The sequence below is a fragment of a genome, unplaced genomic scaffold (genome assembly GCF_019419815.1).
Source record: "Pyrus x bretschneideri cultivar Hongxiangsu unplaced genomic scaffold, Pyrus_bretschneideri_v1 Contig10, whole genome shotgun sequence".
Classification (NCBI taxonomy): domain Eukaryota; kingdom Viridiplantae; phylum Streptophyta; class Magnoliopsida; order Rosales; family Rosaceae; genus Pyrus; species Pyrus x bretschneideri.
In genome coordinates this window covers 9708606-9726221 of record NW_025999391.1, presented here as the reverse complement: position 1 = coordinate 9726221, position 17616 = coordinate 9708606, and the positions used below count along the sequence as shown (strand labels likewise).

At 37.1% G+C, this 17616-nt stretch overlaps 2 protein-coding genes across 3 annotated transcripts; both read left to right on the top strand.

Moving 5' to 3' along the window:
- The first annotated feature begins 350 nt into the window (after window positions 1–350).
- On the top strand, window positions 351–4664 carry LOC103964418 (putative pentatricopeptide repeat-containing protein At3g18840). Of its 2 annotated transcripts, none has more exons than XM_009377349.3 (2): window positions 351–2562; window positions 2941–4664. In XM_009377349.3, the coding sequence occupies exon 1, from the start codon at window positions 419–421 to the stop codon at window positions 2453–2455; it is 2037 nt and encodes a 678-aa protein (XP_009375624.2). In that variant the 5' UTR covers window positions 351–418; the 3' UTR covers window positions 2456–2562; window positions 2941–4664. The 2 variants fall into 2 exon arrangements, with proteins under 2 accessions (XP_009375624.2, XP_048424851.1); XM_048568894.1 differs by having other exon boundaries at window positions 2938–4664.
- Window positions 4665–7824: 3160 nt separating this feature from the next.
- Window positions 7825–10830, top strand: LOC103964417 (HVA22-like protein k). Its single transcript, XM_048568904.1, has 7 exons — window positions 7825–7979; window positions 8091–8188; window positions 8867–8918; window positions 9467–9530; window positions 9835–9930; window positions 10195–10267; window positions 10455–10830. Exons 2-7 carry the CDS (start codon window positions 8170–8172, stop codon window positions 10547–10549), a joined length of 399 nt encoding a protein of 132 aa, XP_048424861.1. The 5' UTR covers window positions 7825–7979; window positions 8091–8169; the 3' UTR covers window positions 10550–10830.
- Window positions 10831–17616: the final 6786 nt, after the last annotated feature.

Sequence of the window (17616 nt, the reverse complement as noted above, 5' to 3'; positions counted from 1 at the left end):
AGCGAATAGGCAGGCCGAAGCAAGCAATAAAGTATTGATCGGCATTCTTGAAAAAATGGTAAGAGAGAGACCTGGGATGTGGCATTTAAAGCTAAATGAAGCGTTATGAGCCTACCGAACTTCACCCCAATCAGCCACGGCAACAACTCCTTACGCGTTAACTTATTTTGCTCATCCCTCGTTTGAGATGGTAGTTTAGGGAATAAATTTGAATTTAAAGAAACATTAATTTTTTAATAAAAAAAACAATATGAATAAAGAAAGCAAGTTAGATGTAGAAAAAGATAAATGGGTTCAAATAAAATTTTCTTGTTTTTTTTTTGTTAAGGACGTTTGTATACAGAGGGATCTCTGAAAGCAGAAGCAGAGAGAGAGAGAGAGAGATAAGGAAGTCGTATATAAAATTATAAATATATAAATGCAGTTTCTAAAAGAAGGTCTTGCATATCACGTCCAAGCCATAAAAGCCAGTTTTGAGCTAACCATTTTCACCTCCAATCAACTCATTCACTTGTACTCTAAGCATGGCCTTATTCGAGAAGCCCAGAAACTGTTCGACGAAATGCCCCAACGAAACGTCTTCTCTTGGAATGCCATAATCTCCGCCCACATCAAGGCACGCAACTTGAACCGGGCACGCCAGTTATTTGACGCTGCCTCTTACAAGGATTTGGTCACGTATAATTCCATGTTGTCTGGTTATGTAAGCGCCGACGGGTATGAGGATTGTGCGCTTGAGCTGTTTGGCGAAATGAAGTCACGGGATGATCGGATTCGGATTGACGAGATTGGTCTCACGACTATGCTGAACTTGACTGCCAAGTTGGAAAATGGGTATTATGGGAGACAGTTGCATTGTTTTATGGTGAAAACTGCTAATGATTTAAGTGGGTTCGCAGTGAGCTCGCTTATCGATATGTATAGTAAATGTGGGTGTTTTCAAGAAGCGCGGCGGGTGTTTAGTAGATATAGAGGGGTGGTTGATTTGGTTTCGAAGAATGCAATGGTGGCGGCTTGTTGTAGAGAAGGCAAATTAGAAATGGCAGATGATCTGTTTTGGACAGAGCCGGAGCTGAATGATGCTGTGTCTTGGAATACACTGATTGCAGGGTATGTGCAGCATGGTTTTAAGCAAGAGGCACTGAAATTGTTTGTCTGTGTGGCAGATAATGGATTCAGATGGAATGACCACACTTTTGCTAGTGCTTTGAGTGCTTGCTCGGGTTTGAAGAGCTCCAAACTTGGAAAGGAAATCCATGCTTGGGTCTTGAAGAATGGGATGACATCAAATCCGTATATAGTCAGTGGCATTGTTGATGTCTACTCCAAGTGTGGTAATATGTGTTATGCAAAGTCAGTTCATGTAGCAATGGGGTCCGAAAATTCCTTTTCGGTAAGCTCAATGATTACTGGTCATGCTTCTCATGGTAACCTAACAGAAGCACGAAAACTTTTTGATTCATTGACTGAAAAGAACGCTGTTGTTTGGACAGCTTTGTTTTCTGGGTATCTCAAATACCAGAAATGCGAAGCTATATTTGAACTTTTAGGTGAGTTCACGGCAAAGGAATCAATAGTTCCTGATGCTGGGATTCTCATCAGTGTGCTTGGTGCCTGTTCAATACAAGCAGCCCTGGATCCTGGGAAGCAGATCCATGCTTACATTCTAAGGAACGGGATTGAAATCGATAAGAAGCTTTTTAGTGCTTTGGTTGATATGTACTCAAAATCCGGGAGTATTACCTACGCAGAAAAACTTTTTAAAAGTGATTTTGACAGAGATATAATCCTGTACAATGTGATGTTAGCTGGTTATGCTCACCATGGGCATGAAAATAAAGCTATCCAGATTTTCAATGAAATGTTGGAGAAAGGTATGGGACCTGATGCAATCACCTTTTTAGCGCTGCTATCAGCTTGTCGACACTCTTGCTTGGTGGAATTGGGTGAGCAGTTCTTCTACTTGATGGAAAAAGTGTATAATGTTTTACCCGAAATTGAGCACTATGCTTGCATGATTGATTTGTACGGGAGGGCTAATCAACTTGATAAGGCAATAGCATTCATGAGAAAGATCCCTATAGAATCAGACACCATTTTATGGGGGGCATTCATGAATGCTTGTAGGGTAAACGGGAATGCCGTACTTGCTAGAGAGGCAGAGGAGAGACTATTAAAACTTGAAGGAGACATTGGTGATCGGTATGTACAGTTGGTTAATTTCTATGCAGCAGAAGGAGATTGGGATGAAGTTTGCAGAATAAGGAAGAAGATGAAAGGGAAGGAGGCCAAGAAGACCGCTGGTTGCAGTTGGTTATATGTGGAAAATGGTGTTCATATATTTATCTCTGGTGATAAAGCCCACCCAAGAGCAGAGGCTATAAATTGTACCTTAGCCTTATTGACTGAAGAACTGTATCAGATATCTCGAGCCTCCGCTGGGATCATAATTTGAATGTCGTCGTCTCAACACAACTAATTATGATGCTCAGAACATTCAGTCACTAAATCAGATATAGGACTGGTATTTCCATGCCGTCCGCATTCATTCATTTTCAGGAGGTAGGCGCATACACATTTGGATATCGTTTACCCTATAGTTATTAGTTATATCTTCTTTTGTAAAAGAAGTACACTCTGTATTCGAGCATATTTATGACATTTATGACAAAGAACACACTCTTTTTTTCTCTTGGCCTGAGACAATCAATCTACTTAATTCCATTCCCCACAATGACTCGTGTGCTACTTAGACCAGTCCTTGGGGCTGCGTTACCATATAACCAGTGTAAGTGGCAAATAATTGATATCTGAAACGAACAACACTTTTTCATTTGAAGTGCAATGCTTACATGCAAAAGAGAATACAAATGTTTTGGATCTTTCACTACTACTTCTTGATTCTGTTTATACATGTTTCATCTTATGTGTTTTCTGCAGAATAATGCATTTATTGGTCAAGTGCCTGGGTAGAGACTCCAGAGTACCATTAGCGGATGCCAATTTGTGCATATGAATTGAATTCGGCAATGGAGTGACAATGGTATTATTGTTCCTTCATCTTGGTGGAAATGCTTGAAGAGTGTTAACTGAGAGCAATTCTATAACATGGAAAAATCCAATGCGGCAGAAAAATTTACAATGGCGTCGTGGGAATAACCCCGTTCACACTCTAAGGAGACACTGACAAGCTATCTTCCTTCTGTAGAAGCTGGGGGCATTCACAACTGATTGGAAGGAGCAGGTAATGCTTTCTTGTGTTGTTTACTTGTTCTCTTTGTAGGCATGGTCTTCTGCTCATGAGAATATCAATGTTGTTTATTTTCCAACTGTAAAGTTCCAATCCGCCTTCCCCGTTGATTCAAGAAAGTAAAGAGGTAACACTTTGGACGATACAAGTAAATAATTTATTCTGTAAAACCGTGGAATTGTGAATTGACAAGTTGAATCGGTTAAATTGTTGTCAATCAGATGGAAATTTTCAGTCGAGAAACCTTGTCAATCTTTGTTTCTGCTACGACGTTACATCAGAGTTGTCAAGACCAGGGGGACATCATTTCTTTCACAAATAGTAATTGTAAATACTGATGCATTTAAAGATGATAGCTAGCTCCCATCTCTTCAGTTCACTACAACCAAACTCTGATACTCCTAAACCGCGATGGCTGCTTTCATGGCGTCGTTCGGGAGAAGATCTGCGCCATGTTCCAAGAATAACTTAAACAAATTGCAGCTGAAGCCACCCAACAATTTGCCCCCTTGTTTTGTTGAAGACACCAACGTTGCTGGATTCCTCAGCCCCCAAAACAGAACTTCTGGCACCACATCGCTGTTGCCGTTGTCCTCAAACTTTGTCTGTATTGCCGCATTACTGTGCCTCCACAAGAAGTCAGTGCAGTTCTCCTTGACCTCAGATTTGTTGGAAATATGCTCTGAAAGTCAATCATAGGTTGACATCTTTCAGGAAAACGAAAAATGCAGAAAACGAAAAACGCAGAACATAAATTTAGCTTAATTCTGTAGAACATCAAACCACCACTAATATCAAACTGAGACTAATTTGGACTAAAAATAGACTGTTGGGCCTGTTCAAGGCCCAACATTCTGACTTATGTATGAAGTTTAATGGGTATTTAATTTATGCAGAAGATTAACAGTGCACGATCCAAAATTTAAAAGTGCTTTATGACGTGGCAATTGTGGGTGGCAAAAACTCTCTTTCACACCAAAGGAATATTGCTTAGTCGAGTTTCACAAAGAAAAAAGTAATTTCCAGTTGCAAGTTCATAGTTTCAACGGGATAAAAGCTCGAGTATGCAAGTGAAAACTCACCCTCTGATAGCAATCACATTAGCCACTTGGATCAAGGAGTATGAACTGAAGGGAGAAAGGCTTACTCTGGAAGAAAGAGGCAGTTCTATAAAAGGCAATAAAAATGAAGAAGAAAATGATACTCAACTCAACATACAAAAAATTTCAAATCTTTGCAGCCTACTTCCTCATTACATTTATAGCTTTGCTACTTTCTTCGCAACATCGATTTATTTTTACTAAATTTTCTTTCCCAAATACATCTTGTACTTGCAAGAAGTTGCCCAACTGGCTTTGCCCGAATAGGTTTAAATCGTGCTCATTTGCTTGTATTTATTATTTATCTTCAAGTTATTTACCTTTTAAACATTTAACATGCCTTTACGTTTCATCAATGTGAATACTTTGTTTTCCAAGCTAATGTGTCTTGTTTTCTGTCTTTACATTTACATGAGAATTGCCAACTGACTATAGTTCGATCAATATTTGTAGTTCTCCCTTGGTATCAACATAAAGAAAATACAAAGTTCTTGTCACCAGGCATAGAAAAGAACTTAACATATTTAACCGTTCTATGGCACAATCCTTATGATAATGAAGTTGAATTACTTGTGGCGCAATACAGCAACTTGAAACAAACAACTAATCAATCTGTTAGTCTTGATCAACAGTGGCACGCCTAACAATGACCAACTCATTTAAGAGAGCATGAAAGCCTATTCAAGGCTTGTCAAAGACAACGTTAAACTGACAGAGAGTTCCAACACTCTCGTATAATGAGTTATGTCGCCAAGAAGAATCATGTAGTAGGTGGTACATGAGTGATTTGTCACTTGGAGGAGGTCGACAGCAACACTTCTGCTAACAAGATAGCACCCTTAAGGCTTTGTATTCTTTCTTCGCATCGTCTCGAGCTTTTCTCGACCATATCCAGTCGAGAACACGTTGAGATTTTCTTGCACCTACCCAAGTCTTCTCAAGCGTTTTTCGAAGAAGGACAGAGTCATTTGGTGGAGAAAAAGATGTACAATTATTAGAGAGACGGGCCGAATGCCCACTTCCAAAAATACTGATATTATTCCCAATTTGGTAATTACCACTTACACAATCCATCACGTGTGAGGTTTTATCACAAAAGGCAATCGGTGTGTGTTAGAGTGGCTTAAGATATTTAAACTATTACTTATCTTTTACTACAACTAATGTGGGATTTAACATGCCCCCTCACATGAGATCCAATTAGTGGGTCACACGTGAGAGATTCACACATCAGCAACCACATGGAGCCAAGGGGACTCACCCTACACGCGAGGCCAAGGGACCCACCATCACTGGCAGTACGAACGAGCCCACTCCCAGGCTCTGATACCATGTAGAATTATCAGAGAAACGGGTTGAAGGCTCACCTCCAACAACACCGATATTGTCCCCAACTTGGTAATTACCACCTGCACAATCTATCATGTGTAGGATTTTATTACAAAAGGTCTTGGTATTAATCAAAATGCGGTTAGAATATTTAACCCATTACTTATCTTTTACTACAACCAATGTTGGATTCAACAAAAGAAAAATATAAAAATTGAAGATGGCGATGAAGTTAGACCTGTAAACGGGTCGGGTTTATTGGGTTTGGGACGGGTTCAACCCGACCCGTTAAGTTAACGGGTCACCCGAACTCGACCTGTTAACAATTATTATTATTATTGCATAGAGTTTATTTTTTGTTGTTAAGACTTAACTGAAATTACTAAAACATCATCAACTAATGGATGCTAACGGGTCTAATGGGTTGACCCAAAGTGATCCGTAATTTAACAGGTTGTTAACGGGTTCATCTGTTAGTGACCTAACCCGTTAAGCATCCATCTAAATACTAATATTAACGGGTCGAGTTCAAAATGCCAGGTCTAGATGAAGTTAGTTGTATTTGGACTAGAGCGAGTGAGTGAGAGAGAGAATTGGAAATAGTTGGAGATGGCGGCAATGAAGCTCTATGTACTTCTCTAAAGCTTTAATGTGGCACTAGTGGTTTAATAGGGATTGATAACATGCTTATTTCTTAATAGTGATACATTATATAATTTATAGTGGTGATTTTAAAAATTGATCTAACTAGCATTACTTTGGATAAAAAGGAGGAATGTAGTTCTTTGGGTTGGTTTTTCTACGGAGGAGAGAGAATTGAAACCTCAAAGTTATTTTTAGTCTTTTTACATGTTAAAGAAAGCAAAAATTAGCAAGAGAAATGCCAAGAAGAGTTTCTTAAATGTGAGACTCTCTGGTACCTTATATTTTTTGCATAGTCTTCGTGACCGTATTATAAAACAATGTGTCAAAAGCATAAAGTGACTTAGACCATCTCCAAAAGGGATGTCAAATCCTAAGTGGAATGTCATGTAATAATATTTGAAGGCAGATATAAATTACAACCGATATACCAATCCTATGTGGATTTGACATACCTGTTGTGTGATGCCATATTTTGACATATGAGAAAATCTGGTGTCAAACTAATTTTTAAACATTTTCTTGTGTGGGTCCTTGTAAAGTACCAAAGATAAATTATGACAATTAGTTTTTTTTTTTTAATAAACGATATTATCTACACTAAGGGGGGTGGAAGAGTGTGCTAAGTCTCACAATGAGATAGCAATAATATGATTTAAATTTTCCTTTAGTGAGAATCGAACCTAAGACCTCTCACTTACAAATGAAAAGAAATATTACTAAATTGTAGTCCTAAGTGGCTGAAAATTAGTTTTTATTTATTTGTTTTGAAGAGCGGTTATGAATTGGAGCAAAAGAAAATTTGAAATTGCCTCATAAACCTTCAATTTTATATTTGACATGTTTTTATTGACATCTCCATTCGAGATGCTGAGGCTTAGACCTACTACAACCTTTAGAGTGAAACTCAAAATTTAGAGTCTAAAACTACCCCAACTTACTCCAACCCTTGGATCAAATATGAGTTTTAACACAGAACTTATTTTTTGATCAAATTTAACTCAAAATTCCCCCTGGGTTAGTGGGTTGGCCCACCATATATGTTTTTTTTTTTTTGTAAGTTTTATATTTATAAATTCATTGAATTTAATGGTTAAGATATAATATCATCAAATCCAATGGTAAAAAAAATAAAAAATTAATGGTCCAAATTTAAATCCAAAGGCAAAAATAATTATAAATTTTTTTTTCTTCATGTTTTTCATATTCTTTCATAGTGTTTCATGAGTTTTATGGTATCAGTTTGGTGATTTTTTTAATATTTATTCAGAATCTAGATATTTTTAAGTTAAAATGTTGATAAAATTAAATAAGGAAAGTCTACATAATTTTTGTTTTAAAAAAATTACTTTAAAAAGGATAATTTCATTCTCTAATAATTTTTAAGTTAAAACTTAAAATTTTCAGGTTAAAGGGTGGTCTTCCATGCTAAGTCACTTCCCAGGCAAAAGTCTTTTTGGGTCTCTTTATTCCAAATATCTCGTATTTCACTGTAAACATGGCTCTGCCAAGTGAGGTGAGCGATCTCTCTCTCTGTCTTCTGCGTATTTGATCTTTCCTTCAACGTTTAAAATCTAAAATCGTGGCTGGTTCGTCTAGGTCGGATTGCGGGTACTGCTTTATCCCTTCGGTTCCAACGTCCTTGTCCGGACCGCTTGGTAAGTAAACTTCTCTTTTGGGGGCTTTTTTCTATCTTAATTAGTTTCTAGGTTTTAGGGTTTATGTTTTTTTTTTTTTCACTGTTTCTGTAATGGGTCGTTTTTGTGCAGCTGCTCTGTGGGGATTGCTTTACCAGTTTACTCGACGTTTAAAGCTATTGAGAAGAAGGATCAAGAGGAGCAACAAAGAATGCTTCTTTATTGGGCAGGTTCGAAATCGATTTCACCAATTTTATATTCTTCCAGAATCCAAATACATTATCTGTCATTTTTTTGTGTACTACTTTATCGTTGTTTGCATATGCTTGAGAAATTAGACACTCACTAATGAATTGTTGATCGGTTCTCGATGAATTGACTGAAGGTACGATTTTATGTTACAAATTGTTAATGGGTTTTCGATGAATTGTGTGTAGGTCTGATTTTAGTTATACCTTTTATGAGATCAGTATTGCAAATGCAAAGAATTTCCAGGAAAATGGTTTACTCTCTTAACCTAAGAAAGCCTTCGAAAAGAAATTTTGGGGGAAACAAAACAGTTGGGTGACCTTCTTACTAGTTGTTATCTGGACGATATAAAAGGGTACAAAGCAAGTAAATGATATGCTGAAGAACGCTACATTCCATGTTCAGTGCCTTTAGATACCTAACTTTGGGAAACTTAAGGTACTAGGTTGGCATGGAGATACAGGACGACTAGAGAGGGTTTTATTTATGTGTGTATATGTTAAAATGGTCTGATCTGCAAGCTTCTTGTTTAGGTATTTGGGTCTTTCCCAGTTGTAGCTGCTGGCGGCCATCCAGTGTAGTAGTTCACAGTTTATTTACATTCTCCAGGGTTTGGTTTATTCATTTTTTTAATGGTGATTTTTTCTTGCTACTTGCAGCTTATGGATCTTTCAGTGTTGCAGAAGTATTTTCAGACAAAATTCTCTCCTGGTAAAGTTTTTCTATATAACATGATATTGGATCTGCATATATATGAATATAATTTATTTGCTGAAAAGTTTTAACATAGATCTGTCTCTGTATATATATTCTATTCACATGCATGGTGGTTAGATTTTCCCTGGTTCTAAGTATTTGAAGTAGGTACTTTTAGGATTTCATTGGTAATTTGATATGAAAAAGGTTATGAAAATAGGAAATAATATTTAAGTTGATTTTCATTGTCTTCTATTAATTAGGCGGTGTCATAACTCTTTTGACAGACCTTAATTTGAAATGGAAATGAGATTGCCTACCTTTTATTTTTAACTTATTATCCCTTCTCTTCTCCCTCTCCTTCCTCTATTCAATTGTATCGTGGAAACAAGCATAGTTCATTGTTGCATTTGTTTTCATATTTCTGGATTTGTAAATGCGTTTAACAATGTGAAAACTGCTGCTAATTAGCAAGTGGTAATATCAAGTTTAAAAAGTTGTTTGACTGCTTTCCTGAATGTATTATTCAAATCTAATGATGGTTTTTATCCACACTTCATTAGGTTTCCGCTCTACTACCATATGAAGTTTGCATTTCTTGTTTGGTTACAACTTCCAGCCTCAAATGTAAGCATGGCCAAATTGCAGTTGGTTTCTAGTGCAAGTTTGCATTCTTGTCTGATAGTATTGTCAGATTTAGTTTGAGAAAACTTACATTATTTACTTTTCTGATGAACTCGATGTTTTTTTTAATTAGATACCAGTTGTTTTTTCAATTTTTTTTCCAAAAGGAAAAACAATTTCAGAAGGTGAAGGCAAAGTTCATTGCATATGTTCAGTTATTCTTATCTTGTGAAGGCTGACCAGAAATACTACAAATAGCACACTTTAAGCTCTTAAATAGCTTGGCTAACAGCTTGTTGTGTAACAGGGAGCAAGGCATTTGTACATGAACCATCTGCGCCCATTCTTTCAGAGACATCAAGTCCGACTTGATCAAGCTGTGGACTTTATTTATGGCCAAATGGTAATTACTCATCATGGATCTTTGACGTTCTTATGGAAGAATTGTTGTGTTAACCATGTTTGATTGTATTTTCCTGAAAACACTGATTTATTGTCAAATTGTTCTCGGCATTATGATGCCACTCCATAACTATTGAGATTATGATGCCACTCCATAACCATTGAGATCTCAGTTATACAATAATATGATGACTCTACTTTTGACAACTTCCAAGCCTTGTATGAGTTGCGCATTATTGAGGTCTGATAGATTCTTAATTTGCAGACTAAATTCATCAGTTCACACCAAGGAGAATTACAGTTTGCAAAGGCACTTTTCATGAAGGTTGTGGCTTCAGGTATGAATGGAATCTATTTGTAGTTTGCCGCTATCTCAAGACTAGATATTAGTGACTCTTTTCTATGATTTTTAGATGAAAAAACACGGTTGAGTTAGGTTAGGGTTAAACATCGATACAATCAATTGACTCCTAACATAAAATATGTGGTAGCTTGTAACCTACATATACTTTCTTTATGGAGCAGTTAGGGGCATCGTCCCAGGGCAAAGGCAATCAAATCGTGCGATCGAAGGCCCTGCGAAAGAGAGTCAAGACACTGAGTCAGATATAGATGAGTAGATCAGTAAAGCGTTCTCCACAGGGAGCAACATGTTTGATAGATTTGGTAGTTAATGCGTGAAGACACTTTTTTTATTTTTCTTTTCTCCTTTTCGGGTCGTAAATGACCTTGTACATAATAGACATAATTTCTCTTGCTAGTTGCTTGTGGAACCCTAGTTCTCGTACAAGAAGTGATACCTTTGACTACTATTCTTGGCATGACTTGTACTTATTTTTTTCACCATGCCTTAACTTCCAGTCTTTTATTTCATTAAAATTTCATTGGACAAATTGTTCCACGATTATGATTTCCGGCAGTTGTAAAACTCGTTAGTGCGTTATCATTCTAATGATCATCTACTTTAGTGGTCTCTTTTTTAGGTTCAAATCTCCTGGACGTCTTATCTTTTTTCTTTTTTTTTTAATTTTTTTTTTTTTGTGATGCAAGCAAGATATTGAGCAACTGGAGAATTCAACTTGGGACTTTGGATACAGTGGTGGATATTGTTAGGCTTAAATGCCAAAATAGTCCTTGTATTATAGTCATATGGTCAATTTAGTTTTCGTATTTTCGATTTGGCTAATTTAGTCCTTGTGTTTATTTTTGTTAGTCAATTAAGACATTTCAGTCAATCTATGTTAAAAAATTATAAGATGTTGTGACATGTTCTAGTACATATTGTCCTTATGTAAATCTTAAGTAGAGATAGATTAGGAATCTTTTGGGATCTAAAAGATCTTTAGAGAGTAAGTTTCTCTCCTTATGCACAAGGATTGGGGGAATTAACACACAATTCCTCAAGTCTATTCTCCACTTTCTTTCTCACCATGCCGCATTCCTCAGTTAAATATAGACCATAACATGTTATCAACACGCTCCTCAAGCTGCGCTAAAGAGAATTTATTCGTCTTCAATTAGGAGAGTATTATGTTTCAATTATTTTTAATTGATTAAATTTTGATTTTATGGAATTCATATGCTTTTATTGATTCAATTTATTTTTCTTGTGTTGAACGTGATCCAAGCTTTGAAGATGGAAAGTCGAAATTGAAACTCCTACAAACCCGTTCACAATATTTATCACACAATCTAGGTTCTTCTAAAACAACGTTGTTTATCTCGATATTTTTTCAATCTTGATTGCATGAACCTTCGCCATAATGCATGACCCAACTTTAGGATTTATGAATTTTAGATTCTACATAAATTGTTTATGCATTATATCCATGATATTGCCATTATGTGAATTGAATATGTGTGAATAAGCAAGAAAAAGAAAGAAGAAAACCCTAGAACTCGACTAGGGCTTGGAAACATGGATATTTATGTTTCAGATTTGGGCCTAATTTATGGAAGCCCAGTGCTTGAGCACTGAGTTCGGGCTGGACCTGTGTCTACACCATGGCTTGAAGCCCACGGTTGTGCCAAGTCGCCAAGCCCTGTTGGGCCAAGCAGCTCCTGGCCCCATCGCACGGAACGACATTGTTTATGACGTCTTCTTCCCCTAACCCCCTGCACCTCGACGGGACTGCGCCCGCATCCGCACCCATCGCAGATGGGCTCGGATCTCACGCCTCAGAGGCCTTGGGCCTGTACTTCTCTCGGACTACACCCAGCAAACGGCCCAGTGTTGGGGTTAGGACCTCGTGACCCGTTTTGTTACCAGCTGTATCAGTAGCCAGCCTATCAGCCTATTCCGGGCTTTGAGCTCATTCTTTTATTTTTTTGGGCTTTCAGCCTTTTTTTTATTTTTCCAGTTGGACTTTCAGTCCAATTCGTGTGAGAAAAAAAAAAAAAAAGTTTTCTTTTGGGTCTATTTACTTTAGCCCATGAAAAACTGTCTCATTTAATAGGAGTTGTTTTTTACTTTTTCTCTCTTAGCCCGTATTTTGACCTGAGTTCTGTTAACTCAATTTTTTTTTCTCGCTGACCCGCCACCAAGTTGATTAAAATAATAATTTTTGGACTTGAAGCTCTATACCCTTTTTAGGATTGTTTCCCTAAACTTTCACACAAAATGTCCTAAAGCTACCAACTATTAATATATTTGTTTTCTTTTTATATATTATGTCTTGTATATATTGCGTTTGTTTGCAAGTTTTATGAACCTGAATTTCATATTTCCGAACCCGAAGTTTCAAAAAAGTGTCATAGAAACCTGAAGTTTCTTATCGCGCAACACTCATGTTAAGACTCGAAGTTCTCCATGCTTAAATCTGTTTCAAATAAACCATGTCTTAGAACCTGAATGTTCTATCTTTGAAGTTTATGGAAATTTTATTTCCTAAAACACCAATCGTATTCTTGTTTCCGCCATTCAACGTATTGTCAAACCATAACAAGTTCGATTTCACTGATTTGGAAGTTTCGAAAAAAAACTACTTTATATGGATACAAGACTTAACACCCTACTTGACTATGACTAGTTGCGAAATCATTGTAACCAATTATGCAGGGCCGATCCTAAGTTTTTGGGTGCCCAGTGCAAAAGCTTAAAGTGTGCCCTTTTTTAATACGGAAACATATGTTAAAAAAAAATTGTTTAACAAGGACTGGAACCCAATCAAAGCTGGAGGGCTAGGCCCTCACGTCCCATTCGTAATTTTCAATCATGGTAGTGTGAAGAAAATTTTCTAGAGAGTTTGTCCTTAGGATAGGTGATATTAGTTTCTCGAATTGTCCTTAGGAAAGGTGATATTAGTTTCTTGAATTGGTCTATTTTCTACAAGTAAGGCTCTCATTCCTGCATTAAGACTATCCCAAACTCTTGGATCATAAATGTTTAAATGGAAAATAGGTTTAGGAGATTCAATATTTTCCTCTACACCAATATGATCATTATCAACAATTAAATCCACATCACCACCATTTTCATGGTCATGAGACTCGTCATTAACATCTTTCTCCACATAACCACCAATTTCATGATCATGAGACTCCCCAACAACATATTGTGACTCTTCACCAACATTAGTTTCTCTCAAATTTTCAACTGACTCATTCTTTGTAGAAAATTATTAAGCTCTTAAACTTTCCGTAATTTCATTATACTTTGCCTTTTTTTTTCTTTCCCTTTTCATATTACCAAAGAGTTGTTTCCTTAAAAAAAATGGCTTCAAAAATTTGTTTGTAAAAATTACCTACACATGATATAACAAAAATTTTCTATCAAAATTATCATTCCAACACATATTATATATTATAAAAACCCTAACATCTATTATATATTATAAATACACTAACACATAGTCTAACATATTAGAAAATTTGATAAAATTGAACCTAAAAATTGGGTTTGAAATGAAATGAAATAATTCAATTAATCAAGAATTCAATTCATCAACAACAAGTTAACAACAATTCTATACATCAATTATCATATAATTCTATGCCACTTGCGAAATTTTATATTAAATTATGAATTAATAATTCAAATTTTAAAAATTAGTTTACCTCAAAACTTAAAAGGGTTGGTGAATGCACTGAATGAGAAGGTCATGTTGGCTTGCCAACTTGGAAGCTGCAACGCATAGCTTGCAGTGAGTGAGTTTTGAGAGAAATTGCTGCACTTGCAGCCAATGGATGGAAGAAAAGGACAGAGACGGCAGGCAGGGCAGTGGGGAAGTGGGAACAAAGGGAGGTGGGGAATCAGGAAAAAGGAGGTTATGTTAGGAACTTAGGGTTAATTAGGGACAAGCGGTCCCTCTTATGCTTTTATTTTTTTTATTCTTTTTAAGACCTAAAACTTAGGCTGTTCAACTTAAGAAATGGGTTATGTGTAGAAAAACCGGGCCGTTCAATTTGGGCTCTAGATAATTTTTATTTTATTTTTTTATTTTATATACCTAGTTGTGTGGATTTTTAACTTTGGTGCCCTTCTTAATCTTGGGCCCTGGACAGTTGCCCTGGTGGCACTGGGCCTAGGCCGAGCCTGCAGTTATGGTGTGGAAGAGCTGAATACGCCTCCGCCATGATCTTCAGTTGAAGACTAATGCTTGAAGTATATCAAATGGAAGTACCTCACTACCAAGGACTCCATGGCTCTTTGACTCGCTCTTATGGACCGTTTCAAATCATTCAAAGATGAATTCTTGCCCGAAGAAAGACATGATTGAAACCTTTTACGTCCATGAAAAGATATAATTCTGAAGTTTATATCCGATCAAATTTTGACTGAAAGAAAATCTTTCCTTTTATATCTAAATTGCTCATGAAGTAGCAGTATAGAGAGCGAAAGTTTATCAGATTCTTGGATCTGATTACTACCACACTTGTGAGAAAAAGGACCCTAGTAATTCAGCTGGGAGGTACAGAACGGTTAAACCCATTTTCGACTGGAGTCTACCGAATGGTGGTGCCCTGCTTCGGTCCATTCGGTGGGGATGCACCAACATGCATGCTCTGCTTCTGCAGAGATGCACCAAAGGGCATGCTCTACTTTGGCAGAGGTGCACTAAACGGTATTGCTCTACTTTGGCAGAGGCTTACCGAACAAACCCCCTCCAGTTTTGGCTGGAACTTACTAAACCCAAGTTTGGGTCTGTCTCTCCTTCACAATCTAATTTCGAGTTTGTTTTATAACATATGATAGAATTAGGGCCTGCCAAGATGTGGTATCATGCCCGCAACATGATCCTTGGTAAAAACCTAAAACTTCAAGAATAAGCGATAGTATTCCCGAACCTCAATCATGAAGAATCTAATTCTGTTTTGACGAAATAAATCATTTGTTCTACACTTGTATGTGCCCCTACCAATATTGTTGAGTACCATCCCCGTAGTCAATCCGTGAGACTAATTTTGCTTCACCTAACACATTTGAAATAGAAAAATTTGACATGAAAGGCCTATTGGCCAAACCCCCTAGTATATTTGGTTTACTTTGTAACAATTTATTTTACGAATATAAGATTGGTGTTTGGATGTCACTATTATTCTCGAATAAGAGTTAATTACCGAAAATTACCACATGTGACTAATACAATTAACTCATGCTTAGGTATGTTTTGTGGGAAGTTAGTTGTATGGTTCTATACTAAATTCATACCTAATCACCTTTTGACAACCCCTTCAGGCTTATCCAACCTGATTTTGGGGCATGGCACTGCCCTATATTGTCCAAGGGTACTAATTTTATCATAAGGGGAAGCTTTATACTCACTTTGTTCCGGAAGAACACTTTTTTTTTAGCTTTAAGGATATTCAAGAGAATTATTACCATATTGAAACCAATGTAGAAAATGGTGTGAAATTCCTTTGCACTTCCTACGAATATAGCCAGAAGCGTATTCTAGAGAATATAGAACGCCTAATGAGTGGATTACACACATTTAGGGCCACTGTGTAGCCGGCCAGAAGCCCGATATTTCAAAGGAATTTTCACTATGGATGTATGATTGGGATATCTAGGATGATCTGTGATGTGCCATTTTGGTCATTCTCTTAACAGAAGTAAAGACATTATACCTGGAAGCGTACCATGCCTTAGCACCCTTCATCTTTTCTACAAAGGATTCAAGGGGATATTTATGGACTGATTCAACCACCCTGCTGACCATTTAGATACTTTATGGTATTGGTTAATGCTTCTACATGTTGATCACACGTATAATTGTGGTCCACAAGCTGCCTTCTCCACACTGGTGGCTCAGATTGACAAGCTCAGGGTTCATCACCCTGATTATATGATCAAATCTATTTGATTGGATAAGTTGGATAATTTACATCAAAAACTTTCAATGGATATTCCATGACGGTTGGGTTTTGAAGTTGAACATCAAGTACCATATGTTCATGCCTAGAATTTATTAAACGCCTTCAAATGATTACGCAATCGTTGGTCATACGTACCAAGTTTCCAATCTCTGCTTGGGGCCATGCAATATTACAAATAGCCATATTGGTCCGCTTAAGGCCAGTTACGACCCAACCTTATAAAGCACGTGTCAATTGATTACCAGATACGAACCCGACATATCGCATCTACGAGTCTTTGGTTGTGCAGTCTATGTGCCATTTACGCTGCCCTTACGTACAAAAAAAATGGGTCCTCAAAGAAGGATGGAAATCTATGTCCGTTATGATTCTCCTTCTAATATTCGTTACTTAGAACCTTTGACAAGTGATCTCTTTACTGCTCGTTTTACGGATTGTCACTTTTATGAGACAGTCTTCCCGCTGTTAGGGGGAGATAAGAGCGTCAACGTTCCTAAAGAGCGACGCAAATTATCATGGACATCCCTACTATGTCTCATCTTAATCCCAATCTAGATTAAAGTATAACCAGACACTTCCTTTGATCTAGCAAAAGTGATGAGATCACATATACCAGCTGCAAATATGCCTACAAAGATGAATGTACCAAATGTACGACGGACCTTTATCCCCGAAAGCAGTAATGCCACTACTATGGCCAACCCTTGTACATTGGTGGATATCCAATCAATCTTTCCTACACCAAAAGCGTGGCAGATCACTCGGTTTGAAGGATTCACTTCCTCGAAATTTGAGAAACATGGCACAAACGAATCTTCCCCTCGATCGCTATCTCAATCATTTCCATCTCATGAGATTAAATCTGAATTACTCCTGAGACCTGAAGTTCTTGGTCCAGTATACTAGTTTGGATGAGATATGAAATTGGAATGAGATTATCATAGATGATGTTTCATTTATAAAGTAACTACCAACATAAATGAAAAGCGACGATAACCAACCACGTTCCATTGATTAATGTCAACGTAGAACTGATTTGTCAACTAGAAGAATCAATCCATGATGAATGAGATGAACTAAATAGTGCGATATGACGACTTGTGGCGCAATGCTTTTCTCACACACCCTGTGATTGATTGCAGCATGATAAACGTGGTTGTAGTATCTCTGGGATCCTGATATGAAACCTACATGGAGTTTCTAAAAGACTTACATGTACTAATTAGACCACAAGAACACCTTTTTGGTTTTGATGACCTTCACTTTGCGAATCTAGAACTATCCGGGCAGATTTGGTATACTCGTCTAAGTGAATATTTGATCAGTTGGGGATATATGCCCTTGCGTGTACAAAATTCGAAATTGCTAG

Bases quoted from the DNA above. Each gene is read 5' to 3' on its own strand.
- LOC103964418 (XM_009377349.3), top strand. From the start codon at position 419: ATGCAGTTTCTAAAAGAAGGTCTTGCATATCACGTCCAAGCCATAAAA.
- LOC103964417 (XM_048568904.1), top strand. The intron at 9,531-9,834 runs GTAAGCATGGCC...GTTGTGTAACAG, and splicing joins TACAACTTCCAGCCTCAAAT to GGAGCAAGGCATTTGTACAT. The intron at 9,931-10,194 runs GTAATTACTCAT...CTTAATTTGCAG, and splicing joins ACTTTATTTATGGCCAAATG to ACTAAATTCATCAGTTCACA.